We start from the raw sequence: 15,324 nt of genomic DNA on the forward strand, positions 1-15,324 counted from the left end.
AAGTCCTTGCAGCTCCACATACATGACTATTTTTACCTCTCCATCAGTAACACCAGGATACACTCCTCAAGAAAATCATAAATTGTCTTACATGCTCTAGAAAGCCCAAAACCAGAGATCTGCTAACTGATCAGTCATTTCATTTACCATGGTTCCATTTACAATGGCATTATAGTGACTCCACATTAATAACTTTGGAAGATCATATGTTCTCCTGTACGTTATATTTTTTCCAACATTGTGCAAGTCAAATGGAATAGCTCTATGAATTCAGTCTTAAGGATTAAAAAAAAACAAAAAAACCCCAAACAAACCAAAAACCCAAATGTAGGTCAGTACTTCCGTAACAGTACAACCTTGGGCCACAAGTCACAAGTCTGTTAACCAACAGAGTCAACTTCTGATCCCTGGCATGACACACCATATTTGGTAACTGATCTGCCCCCACTAACCGGCTTTGGATCTACTTCAACTACACAGCTGCCTACTTTATGTCGTTCCAGATGTCCTACAGACACCTGTAGGATTTCTTCATAGCAGAATAACCAAATTCCAGGAAAGGATTTGGAATCTCTAATTTTTTTATTTGCTCATAGGAGCATAAATAGAGGCACAGACCAACACTGTGCAGGGAACACTGCATATTTAACTACTGACTTCCACTACCACTGGCTTACAGAGTGCTCCTGTGCCAGACTGAGAAAAGCCCTTCTTCCTGCTTTGATCCAGGTGCAGATGCAGGGAAATGGAGCACTCCAGATGACAGAGTAGCATTACATATTCCCAACTTTACATGATCATGAGCTTTGAGTCATTCACATTTCAAAATCAGACTTCACTTGTTGCAGACTTCTAAGGACTTAACTTCATATGCTACAGCTTTTAAAGGCCCAGCATAAACTAAGACAAGACTAAGGCTCAGCACCAAGACCAAAACTGTTTCCTTATGTTGTTTTTTCTCTTACTTGAATTGCATGACTAGGACTAAACCTAATTTAGCATTTCCTGTCCTTTGTTAACTGAATGAGAGGCTCTAAGCTAAAAATCAGAAAGGCTTTTCCATGCTTCAAAACAGTAAATCTAATTAAATTCAAGTTTCATACCAATACATTACAGCATATTTTATGTAGATAGAGCAAAAAGATTTAAAAGGTAACTGAATTACCTAAAAGCTTTTTTCTTACCAAATAATTCTTATATTAAGACAGTTTACACACACAAGATACTTCAAACAATTATTTTTAACAAAGCATTGTATGTAGCTCATGAGGTTCATCCTTGGGGAAAAAATGTATTTTAGGAAATACTGATGTGACACTATTTTTCTTAGCTTCTCTGTTGAGCAGATACATCCCACCCTAAAAAGGCCGTGACTGAGCTCAGTTCCAAGTAGAACGGGAAAATGTTACACTTCTGAGATGGATGGTCACAAGTTAGAGCAAACTGCTATAAAAAGCTAATGCTCAGTGACAGTCTCTGCAACTACCCCTCAAAAATAACAGCAACCTACAGCAGCAATGACACTGTGAGGAGACACTTGAGCAGGCTCTGGCACAAGGAGTTGCAGGTAGAGCCCTAGGTCCATGCTTAGGCTCCTGAACCACCCATGTTTCTGATATGGGGTACACTGTGCACAGGGCATGGTCACAGACCCCTGTGCACACACCAGCCCTACAGCAAGCTCAGCCATTCCTTCCCTTCTTCTCACACAGCCAAAGCCCATTCTCCACTCCATCAGGGCTCCCCAAGGCTTCTCCTCAATCCACCCTTCCCTTAGCAGTTACTCACTGTGACAAAGACCTTAGCTTCTTGTCCATCTGAAACCTTCACATTCTTGGCTCATCAGGAACTCTGCCTCGCAGCCAAACTTTTGCCTCCGAGCCTCAGCAACACACCTAGTCATTCCAGCTGGGGTACAGCTCTGGCCATCCCCCACAAGCCTCCTACGCTTCGTGCCCCAGCTGGATGAGGTTTGCTGTAATATCACTTCATCATGCTCATGATCACTTCCAGGTGATGGTTCCCTGCCAGCCCCGCCCAGCAACCAGGTGCACCTGACCCTCTTTAACTCTTCTCACGAAAACACACATGCTGCAAATTACCTATTACCTACCACCTGAGAACTGAAGTTGTTAAAGTCTGAAGTTTATGTGAAGACAAAGTAGACATTTAAGGGAGAAATACAGAGAATGTCAGCCAGTTACAGTGACCATATAGAAATGAGAGAGGGAAGATAAATGCTTCCAAGTTCTTTGAGTCTCAACTGAACATTGTTAAATATATTACCTCCTTTTCCCTAGACACACAGCTTCCTCGATTTACATACAAAACTGGATAGGAACAAAACCTCTTATTAAAAGAAAAAAGGAGCAAGCAAAAGTAAATTGAGTAAGACAGCACAGACCAGAGGTGAGGGCAGCAATAGCAGAACTGCTGGGGTCGACAGTCGCCGGGCTTACCTCACTGCCAAGGGTCCAGGACACCAGGCTGCGCTGTGGGGACCTCGGTCCTAAGGGGGAAGTACGGTCCATCAGGCCCATCAAGCCTTGTCTCAGCACCCCTACGAGCCCCCTCGGGCCACAAGGCTAGCCGGTGCCACGGCGGCGGCTTCCTCCGCAGCCCCAGAGCGGCCCTCCTGCCACCTGCTCCCCGATAAACTCACCCTCACCCCCAGAGGGCCGTCACTGAGGGGCAGGGACGGCACAAACCCGCCCCGGTGCCGCCGGTTACGGGCCCGCTCCCTCCCGCTGCCGCTTCCACCCCTCAGGGGCTCCACAGCTCCGGCTGATGGCCCTCGCCTCAGGCCCCGCTCCCCGAGCTCGGGCCCGCGTGCGTGGAAACACAGACACACACCCGTCCTTGCTTTGCAAACTTTTATTAGCAAATCAGAATAACAAATATCTCTGCTATTTTTGACAGTCTGTACTATTTCCAGGCACCAAAAAAAAAAAAAAAAAAAAAATAATTTGAAAAAACCCAAGAGTGTTTCTCTTAATAAAAATATAGGTGGATTAAAAAACATCACCACTAAAATAAAAATAGCCAAATAGCCATACTTTAATAAAAATACTTGTGGGTTTTTGTGGTTTTTTTGTTGTGTTTTTTCTTTTTTTCCCCCCAGAATATCACTTTATTTCTCTCCAGGTTCCCTACTGCAAAACACAGAATAATACACAGAAAATAGATTTTTCTCTTCCAGCAAAGCAAATTCTGTAACACATATTCTTTTAATGTTCCCTTTCCTTCCATGCCTTTCGGGGTTTTTTTGCCCCTTACTGAAAGGAACCTGTAGGTTGTTGTTCCAAACCCACCAATGGTGAAGTATTAGACCAACCCCTGCCCAGAGCAGGTGTCCTCCTGCCAGTGCTGGAAGCAGCACAATCATGCTTTCACCTCATAGAACAGACAGGGCGATCAACACAGAGACCACCACAGCTGGGAAAACACTGTAAAACTTCCTAACGAATCACAAACATTAGTCTGGAGAACAAGAGATTCTACACTCCCAGCGTGCTCCTACCTGGAATAGTTTGGCTGGACAAGAGTGCTGCATGTTGTGGTTTCTGTGCAATGAAATTGCTCAGGAGCCATGTGGAGTGACTGAGCGCCAGAGAGAAAGGCCTGGCCTTAGGTCACCTGGGCACAAAGATGACTGAAGACCGAACACCATGAACTGTCTATAATGTCTTTGTTAAAACACCACCTTACATCTTTATAAAGGTAGAATTAATAAGCCAGGGCTTTATACAGCCTTGCACTCCTCTGTCTGCCTTTCTGCTGTGTCCCATCTTTCTCAATAGTTGCTAGGATTTTACATGAGAATGACCCCATCTCCTTGAAAGCACAATCCTGATCCCATAACACCTATTTTAACCAGGGCTTAATTTTCAGAAGTATAATTTACATACACATCCCACAATCTCAAATTTGGAAACTAAAGGTGTTTATTTAAAGTCCAGAAATTCAGATAAATACCACTGGCTTGGAGTCTCTTTGGTTTTCCATTTCTTTGGGAAAGCAGAAAGTAAAATTTGGTAGGTAAGCTGGGTGGCTTTTTATCCAAATATATCTTTTTAGTGTTCTGTTTATGAAAGATTCCCTCTGGATACTGCCATGGTTTAACTCAAACTGGCAACTAGGTCCCACACAGCCCCTTGCTCACCTTCCCCTGGCCCTGGTGGGGAGGAGAATTGGAAATCAAACCTCAAGAGTTACTTTGAGATATGAACAGTTTTGTAATTGAACAAAAAATATTGAAAAGCAAAATATTATAATAATAATTAATAATAATGGAAAGGAAAAGAGAGGAATAAAACCCAGGAAAGACAAGTGATGCACAATGCAAATAACTAATCACCCACTGATGAATGCCCAGCCCATCCCTGAGCAGTGATCTGTGGCTCCCAGCCAACTCACCCCAGTTTACATACCAAGCATGACATTCCATGAACTGGAATATCCCTTTGACAATTTTGGGTCAGCTGTCCCTGGCTATGGTCCCTCCCAGCTTTTTGTGCACCTCCTCACCAGCAGAGCATGGGAAACAGAAAAGTCCTGACTTAGGGTAACACTACTCAGCAACAGCTTAAAACATCAGGATATTATCAACAACATTATTCTCATACTGAATCTAAACCACAGCACTGTACCAGCTACTAAGGAGAAAATTAACTCTATTCCAGCTGAAATCAGGATACACTGAAACCTCAGGTTTCCCTGTTACTGCTCCCTCTTAATACATACATTACTACCACACTTTTTGAGCATTCTGTCTCAAGAATTAAACAGAAAGTTCAGAAATATGCCTTTTAATTGAATATGAAGAGAAGCCCATGCCCTGCACCTTATCCCTTGACCAGGCACGTCACAGGCCTTGGCAGCACAAGATATGAAATAAAAAGAAATTAAATAAATAGTATAAAAATGCAGTGCCAAATTTGCAGAGACATTCACTTTCCAGGTTCCACAATTCATATATCCACATTCTCTTTCCTTTCCTGCAACTTTCCCAGTCCAGGCTCACCTTCACGTTCCTCTCATTCTCATTCCCCTCCACTGCTTTTTTCCTCCCACCCCCTCCTTCATTTTGTTTCTTCCATCAAAGCCTACTTTCTGTCTCTCTCCTACAAAGCTTCTCCTACATGTCCTTCTTTTCACAGAAATAATTTCTTATCAACTGCATTTTAGTCTCTAACTAAGCAAGGATACAAAATTACAAATAAACATAGCATATTTTTATTTCTTAGAAACTGGAAGCCATCAAAATTAAGCTGATACTAGTTTTCAACACCAGTTCACACCTTCTGGTCTAAAACCTCAGCCTAGAGGTGACAAGTGTAAAGCCAAACAAAACCAGTTTCCTCATCCATCTATAGTTGTTTCTAATAACTTGCTTTCTGATTTTTAATTTATTAAATGGCAAAATAAATAGGAACTTCTAACAGCAAATACATTCAATGAAAAAATACCCTAGTCTGTGCACATTTTTTGGTACCAATTGAACAATACTGGCTTAGAAACTAATATAGTTAAAATGATGCAACTTCCCTGTGCAAAGATGTTACATCAATATCAAAGTGCTTATTTCCTCAATTTTGGATACAACCCCCTGAATAAAATACAGGTGTCTGCAGTCTGGGTTACATGTAAACAGCACCTATACAAATAGGTGTTAATGAGTCTCCAATTTGCTGACAATAAATAATATTGACAACAATAACAAAGTCTAATAAAGACTATTTCTTCACATGCCTTAAGTTTTTAAATGCCCCTTTTTCTGGTGAGGCATCCTGTTATCATCCTGTGAAAATGTTGTATTTGGGTGCATGTAAATCACTACAGAATTTTTTTCTCTTTTTCATCCAAAAATTGCCTTTGCCTACCTCAGTGCCACAGTCAGTTGTACTCACACTGGCAATGGGAGTTGTGATAGTCCTCAGCCAGACACAATGGCCAGGGCACAGTTCTTGTTGCATTTCAGAACTGTTTACTGCCAGGTTCACAAAATCAAGGTTATGATATGTAATGGCATTGTGATTTTTTTTTTCAGTGACAGCAATAACAGAGTACTGCACACAGCTAACAAAACCTGACAGATATCTGCCATCAAATATTTAAGCTATTAACAAATATAAAAATTGCATTAAAAAAATTCCTTGAAACTCACCAGCAATTCCCCTGACTGAAATAATAATGCACACAGTCTTAACCACTGTGCGGAATGTGAATTATTCTGCAGCAAAAGATATCAGTAGAAACCCTACACCCTGAGTGCAGTTGACATCACAAATAGATTGAAGTATCACTGAAACACTCAACATATAAAAGCACTCCAGCTGGTGCTTGTGCTGTAGCCTTTCCCTGGGAATCTCAATTCCCAATTTTCTAAAATGCTCAGTAGGCATTTAAGACTGTCATCCAGCTGTTGGTGTAGCTTGAGAAGCAAGAAGCATCATACTAAGGACTGAGACAAGAAGTCTGAGTCTGCTGCCAGGGCTGCTTGTTTCAGCAAGAATGAAAGTTTCCTGTCTCCTGCCCATGGAATTTTCATCCCATTATGATATGCTGCTTCTCCTCTGAAGAGGGGCTTTTCTTTGTGAAAGATCCTCACTGTCACTTTCACAGTTTCTCTGAAATAGAAAGGCCACAGTCTCTGTTATGTAAATGAGATACCATGCTCTTAAACATGCTGTTCTAATATTATCAGTATCATCTATTGAGAAGAGCAGAGCTAATAGAGCCCTCCCAGTTTCACTCCAGAAGGCCACAGGCAGTACCAGGGTCCCCCACCCTCCATCACAGAGCTGGGCACAAGAGCAGTGAACTCCCCTCTGCCTGCTTGGATCTCAGTCACACCCCATGGTCACTGCCATGGGATCCAAATGTCATCTGCAGGCTCCTTGCTGCTCCTTTACAATGCTACAGGCTCCTTGCTGCTCCACATTACAATAAATGTGGTTAGCCCCTAGAAGGTCCGTCAAGTCACTGGCTCTCCCTGCACAAGATTCTTGTCACAGTAATAGACACAAATGCAGCACTAAAGACACAAATGATGCCATGGTCCTATCTGGTTTCCCACTCCAAGCCACTGCTGTCTGTTGGGCTGTGCATCCATGTAAGGACAGCAAAAATGACTGCACAGTAAAACTGCTTCTTTTCCCCGTGTAAGGAATGTACCTACCGAACTCTCATCTTGTATTAGCACCTTTTTCACCAGTGAACGCGATAAGTGGTTGCACAACGAGACGATACGGTATGAAAGCTGTGGAGAGAGGGAAGAAAAACAATCTGATCACACATACCCAATGCAGACATATCCAAACACATTTCATTAATTTACTGCCTATTACAATTTTACATTCAAGCTCTATCTTGCCCTCTGATCCCATCAGGCTTGGGAAGCCATATGTGAGAAGGATTAAAGGCTTGTCATACCTTCCATCGCCTTCTAGCGTATTGCCTTTTGAAGTTTTCCATGTTAACAACAGACGATTTCCGAACCAAAGCCTGTTGCTTGTCCATGGGCTGGAAGATAAAAGAGCAATTTTATTGTTCAGCTCCCTTTGGTACATAAAATATGCAAGATACCTGATGTGCACTGGAGCTGGCTGAAAGAATGCTGGGGAAGCTGTGGATTCATACAGGTAAAAGCAGAAGAAAAAGAATTAAATCTAGCCTGCTCTGGGCCTAGACAGGATCCTTTTGATCTCAAATAAAACCCTAGAACTAGAGGGTGCTAAGGCTATGCTTTCACGCTGTAAAGTGGCTAATGTGCTTCTCAGTGCACACCTGCCCCATCTCCCATTTCTCTGGATGACATCACTGTAATAAAATGGGACAAAGTTAGCTGTCATATAGTATTAGTGACAAGGATACATGCTATCTGAAAAACCTCCAGCTTTGTCCTTTAACCACAGCCAGAGTATGAGAGCACAAGGCATTGACACCCTGGCAATAAAATAATTGCAATATACGACTATGGAAAAATAGGAACAAAAAACAATATAGGTCAGAATTCAGACATGTGCCTAGCATTTTGGATGTCAACCTAGTGTTAAGGAACACATGTTCCACAAATCCTGACACAGTCTTTCTGAAAATGAAGCACATTTCAATTCCAAAAGCACATCAAAATTTGAATAAACCATATAACCAAATCTTGTCAGATTAAGAGAAAAAATGGTTCAAAACCAGATCAGGCAAGAGTGAAAAGAGAAAGGCCAGGAATCAGCCCTTCAAAGATTATGGAGTGACAACCATTCCAGCCGCTCTGATCTGCATATGTAGGAGGTGGATAACACAGAAATACTTGTACTGAACTGGACTGGAATGCAACCAAGCCATGCACCTGAAGCAGCAAGACTACCGAAGGAGAATGGAAAACACGTCAGTGAAGGTTTAAACATCTTTTTCAGCAGAAGAATTTAAAATGTTTGAGACAACAAATTCACTTTTCTCATCAAATGCTGTAGGTTTAGCACTTTTGCAGGTATCTCAGCAGTAGTTCAAGGAGCCAAGCTATCAGCTGGGCCTCCTTCTCATTTAAATGTACACACCATTTGCATTCAACAGAACTGAGACCGTTAAGCATTAAATATAACTTCCTCATGCTGCAAACAGCCAGCATGGTGCAACAGGCAAGCAGAAATCAATTTGAAGTGGAAAAAATGTCACTGGCTAAATGTCAGCTGTACAATCATTATGAAAAATTTCCCAGTGCCCATTCAGCAGCAGAACCATCACCAACTCTAAATAACTCACTTTACTGCAGACTGCTAATAACCACCTCATTTTAAGTACCCTGCAATCCAGTGACCTGGCCATTCTCTCAATCATCAGGATCTCTTCTCAAAAGCAGTGTGTGATTAGCCTCAAAGACCGAGTCACAACAACATTACCTTCACCCAAACATGCTCAGGAACAAGGTGGCCTCATTTAATGCTCCTTTGCATCGTGCCAGTGCATTTGTTCATAAAGAAAATCTATATGAACAAAGAATATCAGATGATGGGTAACAGGAGGCAGACTTTCTTGAGAGTGTTTTCTGCAAATTCTAACTCTCACTAGGCTTTAAGTTACATTTTAGGAATTAAAGCTCTCTCCCTCACAATAAAATCCTGTGTTCCAGTTCCCTGGACAGTTTTTAATGGGTCTTCCAGCTCAAAGGAACCTGCAAAAGCATTCTGAGACAATAAAAAATGGACACATGCAAAATTCTCAATACTATTTGTCACAGTAGAGCCCAATTCAACACCAGCTTGCCAGGGTCACATTCTGGCTATCTACACTACTTTGAAGCTTTTGAAAATTTCACATATTGTGCCAAGAACAATGTCACAGAGAGCACATCCAGTTTCCATCCTCCTTCAAGCACAATGTTGGGAGCAACAATATCCCAAGTGAACAACTGTTTTCACAACTCTGAATTTGCATCAGCCTCTGCACATCTTTGTGAGGATATGGCAATAATGGGTCCAACTGTACTCTGCACAAATTGGACGAGAGTATGCTTTTATCTTTTTATCTCAAAGTAGGAAACATTATTCTTAATCATGCTAGGAACAACAACAACAATTCAATTTATTTAGGTCATTAACTCCTCTGCAAAAGGAGGAGGGAGGAGGGGCAGTGAAAGATATACTCATATATATATATATATATATATATGTAAAGATTCACTCTAGGTGGACTTGAGCTTTTATCTCTCTGATTCTTGTAGCTGCACAACAGTCACCTTGCAGGAAATGTCCACAGAAACTTGGCATCTTTTTCAGTCACTAACCATCAGGGAACAACTGCATCCTGCATAAATAACTATTTATTGTGTTCAAAAACAAGATTGGTACATCTGTGCATATTAATACAGTATAACCAAATGACTTCTTTGAAATACAAGACAGCAGGGCATGATTCAAGGTTGGGTCGACTTTTCTTCTACTTTTTAAAACCTAAGAAAAAAAAAATCTTTATAGCAAAAACACTAGTCTCAAATGTCACACCATAGATTTAAGTTAGTTGTAGCTTTGTAATCATCTTCACTGTAGAAAACAGACATTTTGACATTTGCACTGTAAAATTACACAGTCATTTGATCATTACAAGTTCCCAATGGTGTCTTTTGAATAGGATTTCTTTGGTATAGGACAGGAAACTCAGCTGTTGATGAATCCTTTAGTTTGAAATTCAGTTTACCTCTGATGGTAAAAGAGTTCACCCTGCACAACTGGCCTAAACACTAATCCTAACAATCTTCATTGGCAGCCATTTCACAGAGAATTTCCACAGTACTAGCTAAATATTAAGTTACTACACACACCATTTGCTTATTTTACAGGACAGATTTCACCTTTGCAAATATTTCTCTCATAAGGCGTATAGAACTGCCTGCAGCAGGGCTACACAACTGTTTCCTTCAGCCAGCCAAAGAGGCTATAAGGGGATTTTTATTTGTTTCCAGGCACCCACTTTCTAGTAAGTACAGACTGACTTATTCTTTATGCTATATTAATTACCTAGTAATCTTTAGGAATTGTAATACAGGATGCATAGTAAAATATAGGCAATACCAAAGTCTTTGGTGTTAGATGTGTCCATACCACTGTGATACTCTTGTTCCTGCAAGTTCAGACATTGAACATAGGGAAAAAACCCAACAACTTCAACACTACAAACCATTGGGAGATTATGGCTTTGGTCAGTACCTTGTGCAATACATCAGAACTTCTACTTTAATTCTAGGTCATATTTTTGTGTAGAATCTATGCACTGGAACATTTTTAAACTGATGTACATTGAAACAAGCAGCAAACCCTGCACTTCACCCAATCTCAATGCTACTGATGAGATTCTGCCACATCAAGATTCAACCCTGCAAGGAATTCTTCACAGTGAGATCTATTTAACAGCTCCATTAGTGATTCATTAATATCTTTGTTGAAAACAGAGTCAAAGTTTCCATTCACACAAGCTTCATTTTCCAGTTGAAAACTGCTCATTAAATCCTGTATCCACTTGAGTTCCTCAGAAAGTTCCTGTCTGAGGGATTTATACTGACTCTGCAGCTCAGCGTACTTCCCAGATATGCCTGTAAGGCTGGCACCAACAGCCTTGATATCATCATGCAAGTGTCTTTTCAGGGACTCCATTTTACGGTATTCATACTTCAGCTGGGACAGCTTGTGCCTCACGCTTTCACTCTCTTCTTTATACCAAGCCTCTTTCTCATTATAAATGGAAAGCAGAGCATCCATGTCCTCCTGCAAGGAATCATGGGATGCAGCCAAGGTGCTGAAACCCCTCTCCATACGGGAAATGTCCTCTAGGACATGGGCAAAGCGCTCGAAGTTGATGTAGGTGTTATTGGGGGGCATGCTCGAGTGGCACTTTATGGTGTACTCCCTCAGGCGTTTCGTCTTCAGCTGTGTGTTCTCAACCTTCTTGCTCTCCTGGACTTTGGTTTCATCTTTCAGCTGGTGAGTCGTCAGACAGAGGAACCAATATTACTGAACGTTTACAAGACTGCAGCAATTCAAAAGCTCTACACAAAGGATGCAGCCTGGGCTTCCACAATGCTGGGAGATTCTTTGCTCACACAGATTTTCCTTCATGCATTTGATTAAAAGAAACAAACACCAAACACACAAGACCAGAACTGAATGTGACAATGATGTGCATTCATTCCAATGTGGCAAGTGCAAAAAACATGGCTGCAACTTATTTTCATGCTAATTTTTAGCAGTTAACAGTGTCAAAACTATCAATATTTGTACGAGGAAAAACAACAACCCTAAAACCACTCCAATTAATGTTTTGTGCAATGCAAAGCAAAAACTGAATTTCAAAAATCCTCATTAGTCATGCTGAGACTAGCTAAATGTATTTTCAGTAAGAGACTTATCCACATAAGCAAGCAATGTTTATGATGAAAAAATACATACAGACACACAAATGCAAGCAAACCAGAACATGTTGTACAGCAGTTTCTCTTGAGAGAAATTATATTTTCCATATTGATTGCAGTCAACTGTCAATTCAAGAAAGCACTGAAGCCAACACACAGTATATGCCCATGCAAACAAAGAAGAATGGAAAAATGCAAAGCCCAGTCCAATATGGGATACTGTAATGTGCAATAAACATCAGAACCTTATTACTCTCTTTTTGAAAGTTATGATAATAAAAGAAGCAATTTGCAGAAATCCAAGGATTTGGTCAGACCCAACCAATTTCCTCCCAGTACATCTCTTTGGGTCACCCAGCGTCACAAAGTATAAAGAGGGCAGTTTTCCATTTAACACACCAGTAAGAGTGAGAATATGATCTCTGCTTTGTTCATGGAAAAAACTAAGATCTGTTTCTTTATTCAGTCTTACCGTTATCCATGGATGAGAAAGAGCTTCCTGAATTGTCAGCCGCTTCCTAAAAAACAACAACACAAAAAAAACCCCAAAGACTTGAATAAAAAATACTTGGTACACAAGTCCATTGACTCACACTTCTCCCGGGCTTCCTATGAAGCATTTATCACGATAATTCCAGGACAAACCCTCAAATTTCACGGTTATGTTTCTCCTTGAGGCACACTGCCTGTGTGTAGTTTAGTTACTGTTCTAAACTTCAGTAGGTAACTGTTCTTACTCCACACAACTTTAATTCTTCATCAAAATATGCCTGTACTGTTGTGCACCCTTCCATAAAAAGTAATACAACATTCCTTTGTTTTGTTCATCTGACATGCTTAGAAAATACATTCTTGCTATACACCTTTGATATGACTGTGTCTGAATCAACAGTAATTATACCAGAGGTAATCAACACTAATTATACCAAAGCTGTCCTTTGGAACATGGTATTATAGCACTGCAGGAGCTGTTGTTTCCTGAAAACAACATTTCTGAAAGGAATACTTCAAACCTAATCAAAGTGGATCAAACCTAACTTCTTTCTGCATTGGAGCGGTTTGGTGAACAGCACGTTAAGAGCACCAAGAATCAAAGACACAAACACAGCGTTGCACAGGCACCATGTCTGTACACAGGACAAATATCAACATCACTGACTTCTCCTTGGAGCTGCTAGACCTGTGCAAAACTCTCATCAAACACCTGCTCTGCCCCAGACTGAGGCCTCACGATTTGCAGAAATCTTGACTGAACAGCTCTTTCTCTCTCATAGCTATTTTCTCCCCTAATGAAGCCATTAGAAAGAACCACAATGGTCTGACTTTCCTCCAGGACAAAGAAGGTTACAGGGAAAGAGATGCTACTTCTGTGTGCGTTTTATTAAAAGCAAGAAAAACTAAAAAAAAGACTGTGGTTCCTGTAACCTGGGAACAAAGATCTGCATAGCTCTCACACAAACTCTAGGTGACTGCCACAGACACAGAGAATTAAAACAACTCCTTAGCAGCACATGTAGTAATTTTCTGGCATTGCACCACTGGGGGCATATTCTGGGAGGATATCACCTCCTTGCAAGTGGTGCATAAGAGACTGAAATAGTGGAGTGGTAGTTAACCTGAACTCAAGATTCTGCACGCCATTTTCAGCCTTTCAGCAATACCCTGTTGTGCCAGCTTGACTCAGGTGAGAATTCAGTCCTGAAAATGGCATTCAGCTGAGGAGATTTGGTTCCTCTCCTCAGGGTTTCTGGGTGCAGTGATTAACTAGGGTCACAGCAGCATTCTCCTGTCTTGCTCTTGAATAGCAATACACCCCGCAAGAAAAGCTTTTTCACTTATCAAGCCACATTTCACCAGGTTAATTTCAGAAATAAATGGGTCTTTCTGAATATTTGCTTACCGTGTATCTTTCACCAGTAGTTTCTGAATAAAATCTTTTGCCAGGTCACTGGTATTGCTGAAAAATTCTTCATCAAAATCATATTTCACAGCTGTGATGTTGGCAAGTGTTTCTTGTTTAGTTTCTCCAAGGAAAGGTGATGCACCACTAAGCCTAGATAAGCCAGAAAGAAGAATCAGTTGGAAAAATAAACAGCAGAAGTCCCCTAATGAAATTACAGTGACCGTGGAATACACTCTTAGGACTTTTGTGGCTCTTGTGTTGAAGCAGCTCTGCATGTAGGAAAAAACACAGCCAGCTTTGGCTCGCTACAGCTGTGGTTATGAGCCAGACTTGCCTTGAAGGTCTCTAGTGCAGCACTAATGCATGCACACAGAGAGAAATGCACTGATTCTCCTCTCATGTCTCATTTAAGTCATTGCTAATCAAACTAGAAAAAGCTTCAGCTGAGGAGCCTCTACCCCTGTGAACCCACAAAGACTACCAGGCTGAAGCTTTTACAACCTTCAAGCAGATAAAGCAGTGTTTCTACAGATTTTCTTCAGGTAGGAAAAGCTCTCCCCCTATTTCTTTTCTCTCTGCAAAGCTACTATGAATTCCCTACACAAGGGGTTCAACCAAGAGACCTTTCTCAGCTGGAAGCAAAATATGATGTGTGATCAGAAGCCAGGCATGTGGCCTTGCCTAGGGATCAACTCCACTGGGGAAGTAGAGCCATGCTGCTCAGTAAAAGGGATCCACAAGCAAAAGGGCTTTGGCTGCAATAAAATCCAACTGTTTCTGAAAAACACAAAATTTCATTCTGTGGCACCCTGCTCCAACTGCAAGGAGACAGCATCATAATAAAACACCATTTCGCAATCTTTACTGAAGAAAAAGCTTTCCTTTTTCCTGCTTTGCCTATCTCTCAGCTGTGACTGTTGACCTTCATCTTTGATGACTCTGTACCTCTGCTCCATAAAACTCGTGTCAGAACAGTCATCCCAGACCCCTCCTGCCCTGTCTTTCCTCCAGGCTCCTCCTCCCCCAACACAAAGGGATGCTGACTTGCAAAAGCCTGTTTTATGGGAAATGTTATTTATACCAAGGAAATTGATCTCACCCCTTTTTATAATCTTCTGGGCTATTATTGTGCTTGTCTATTATGTCCAGCTTTGATAACAGAGTTTCAGGATGCAGCAGGCTCAAAACAGGACTGCAGCAAACTCCAGGGAACTGAACTGAGGTTTTGAATACTAAACCATTTGCTTACATGATCCCACTCTCAACATACTTTTTACCCTGTCTGTATTGCCACTACCAGGTTAACTGGGAAGATTGGGCAATAAGCAGAAAGTTATATTGGGACCACCCAAACCTTTCACCCCAATCCCCAGCTACCACATGTGGTTTTATCCACAGAATAAACACTTGAGTGCATAAACTGCTTCCTCCCCCTCTACAATCATACAACACCACCAAAGCATCTGACACAGCAAGACAGCATGAGTGAGGTCCTCCAGTTGTCTTTGATGCAGTAAATTTC

At 41.3% G+C, this 15,324-nt stretch overlaps 2 protein-coding genes across 6 annotated transcripts in view; both read right to left on the bottom strand.

Annotated features, from left to right (window-relative positions):
* The window catches only part of HERC1 (HECT and RLD domain containing E3 ubiquitin protein ligase family member 1), a 102,721-nt gene extending 100,244 nt beyond the window's left edge, over positions 1-2,477 (bottom strand). The window contains exon 1 of the mRNA XM_020583506.2: positions 2,460-2,477. The gene's annotated coding sequence lies outside the window, so the exon portion shown is untranslated. The remainder of the gene's footprint in view (positions 1-2,459) is intronic.
* The window catches only part of DAPK2 (death associated protein kinase 2), a 54,690-nt gene that overhangs the window by 2,162 nt on the left and 37,204 nt on the right, over positions 1-15,324 (bottom strand). For 3 of the 5 annotated variants that reach the window (XM_019280767.2, XM_010390764.3, XM_010390762.4), the window contains 3 exons: positions 13,800-13,952; positions 12,372-12,417; positions 9,800-11,468 (listed from right to left, as the gene is read on the bottom strand). In XM_019280767.2, coding sequence (XP_019136312.1) covers positions 10,833-11,468; positions 12,372-12,417; positions 13,800-13,952 — 835 coding nt within the window. In that variant the 3' untranslated portion in view covers positions 9,800-10,832. Of the gene's footprint in view, positions 1-2,459; positions 2,510-2,858; positions 6,630-7,180; positions 7,262-7,434; positions 7,525-9,799; positions 11,469-12,371; positions 12,418-13,799; positions 13,953-15,324 lie in introns of those variants that run through there. The other 2 variants (XM_019280768.2, XM_019280770.2) reach the window with 2 other exon arrangements.

This window comes from Corvus cornix, chromosome 10 (assembly GCF_000738735.6).
Source record: "Corvus cornix cornix isolate S_Up_H32 chromosome 10, ASM73873v5, whole genome shotgun sequence".
In the NCBI taxonomy this organism is placed as follows: Eukaryota; Metazoa; Chordata; class Aves; order Passeriformes; family Corvidae; genus Corvus; species Corvus cornix.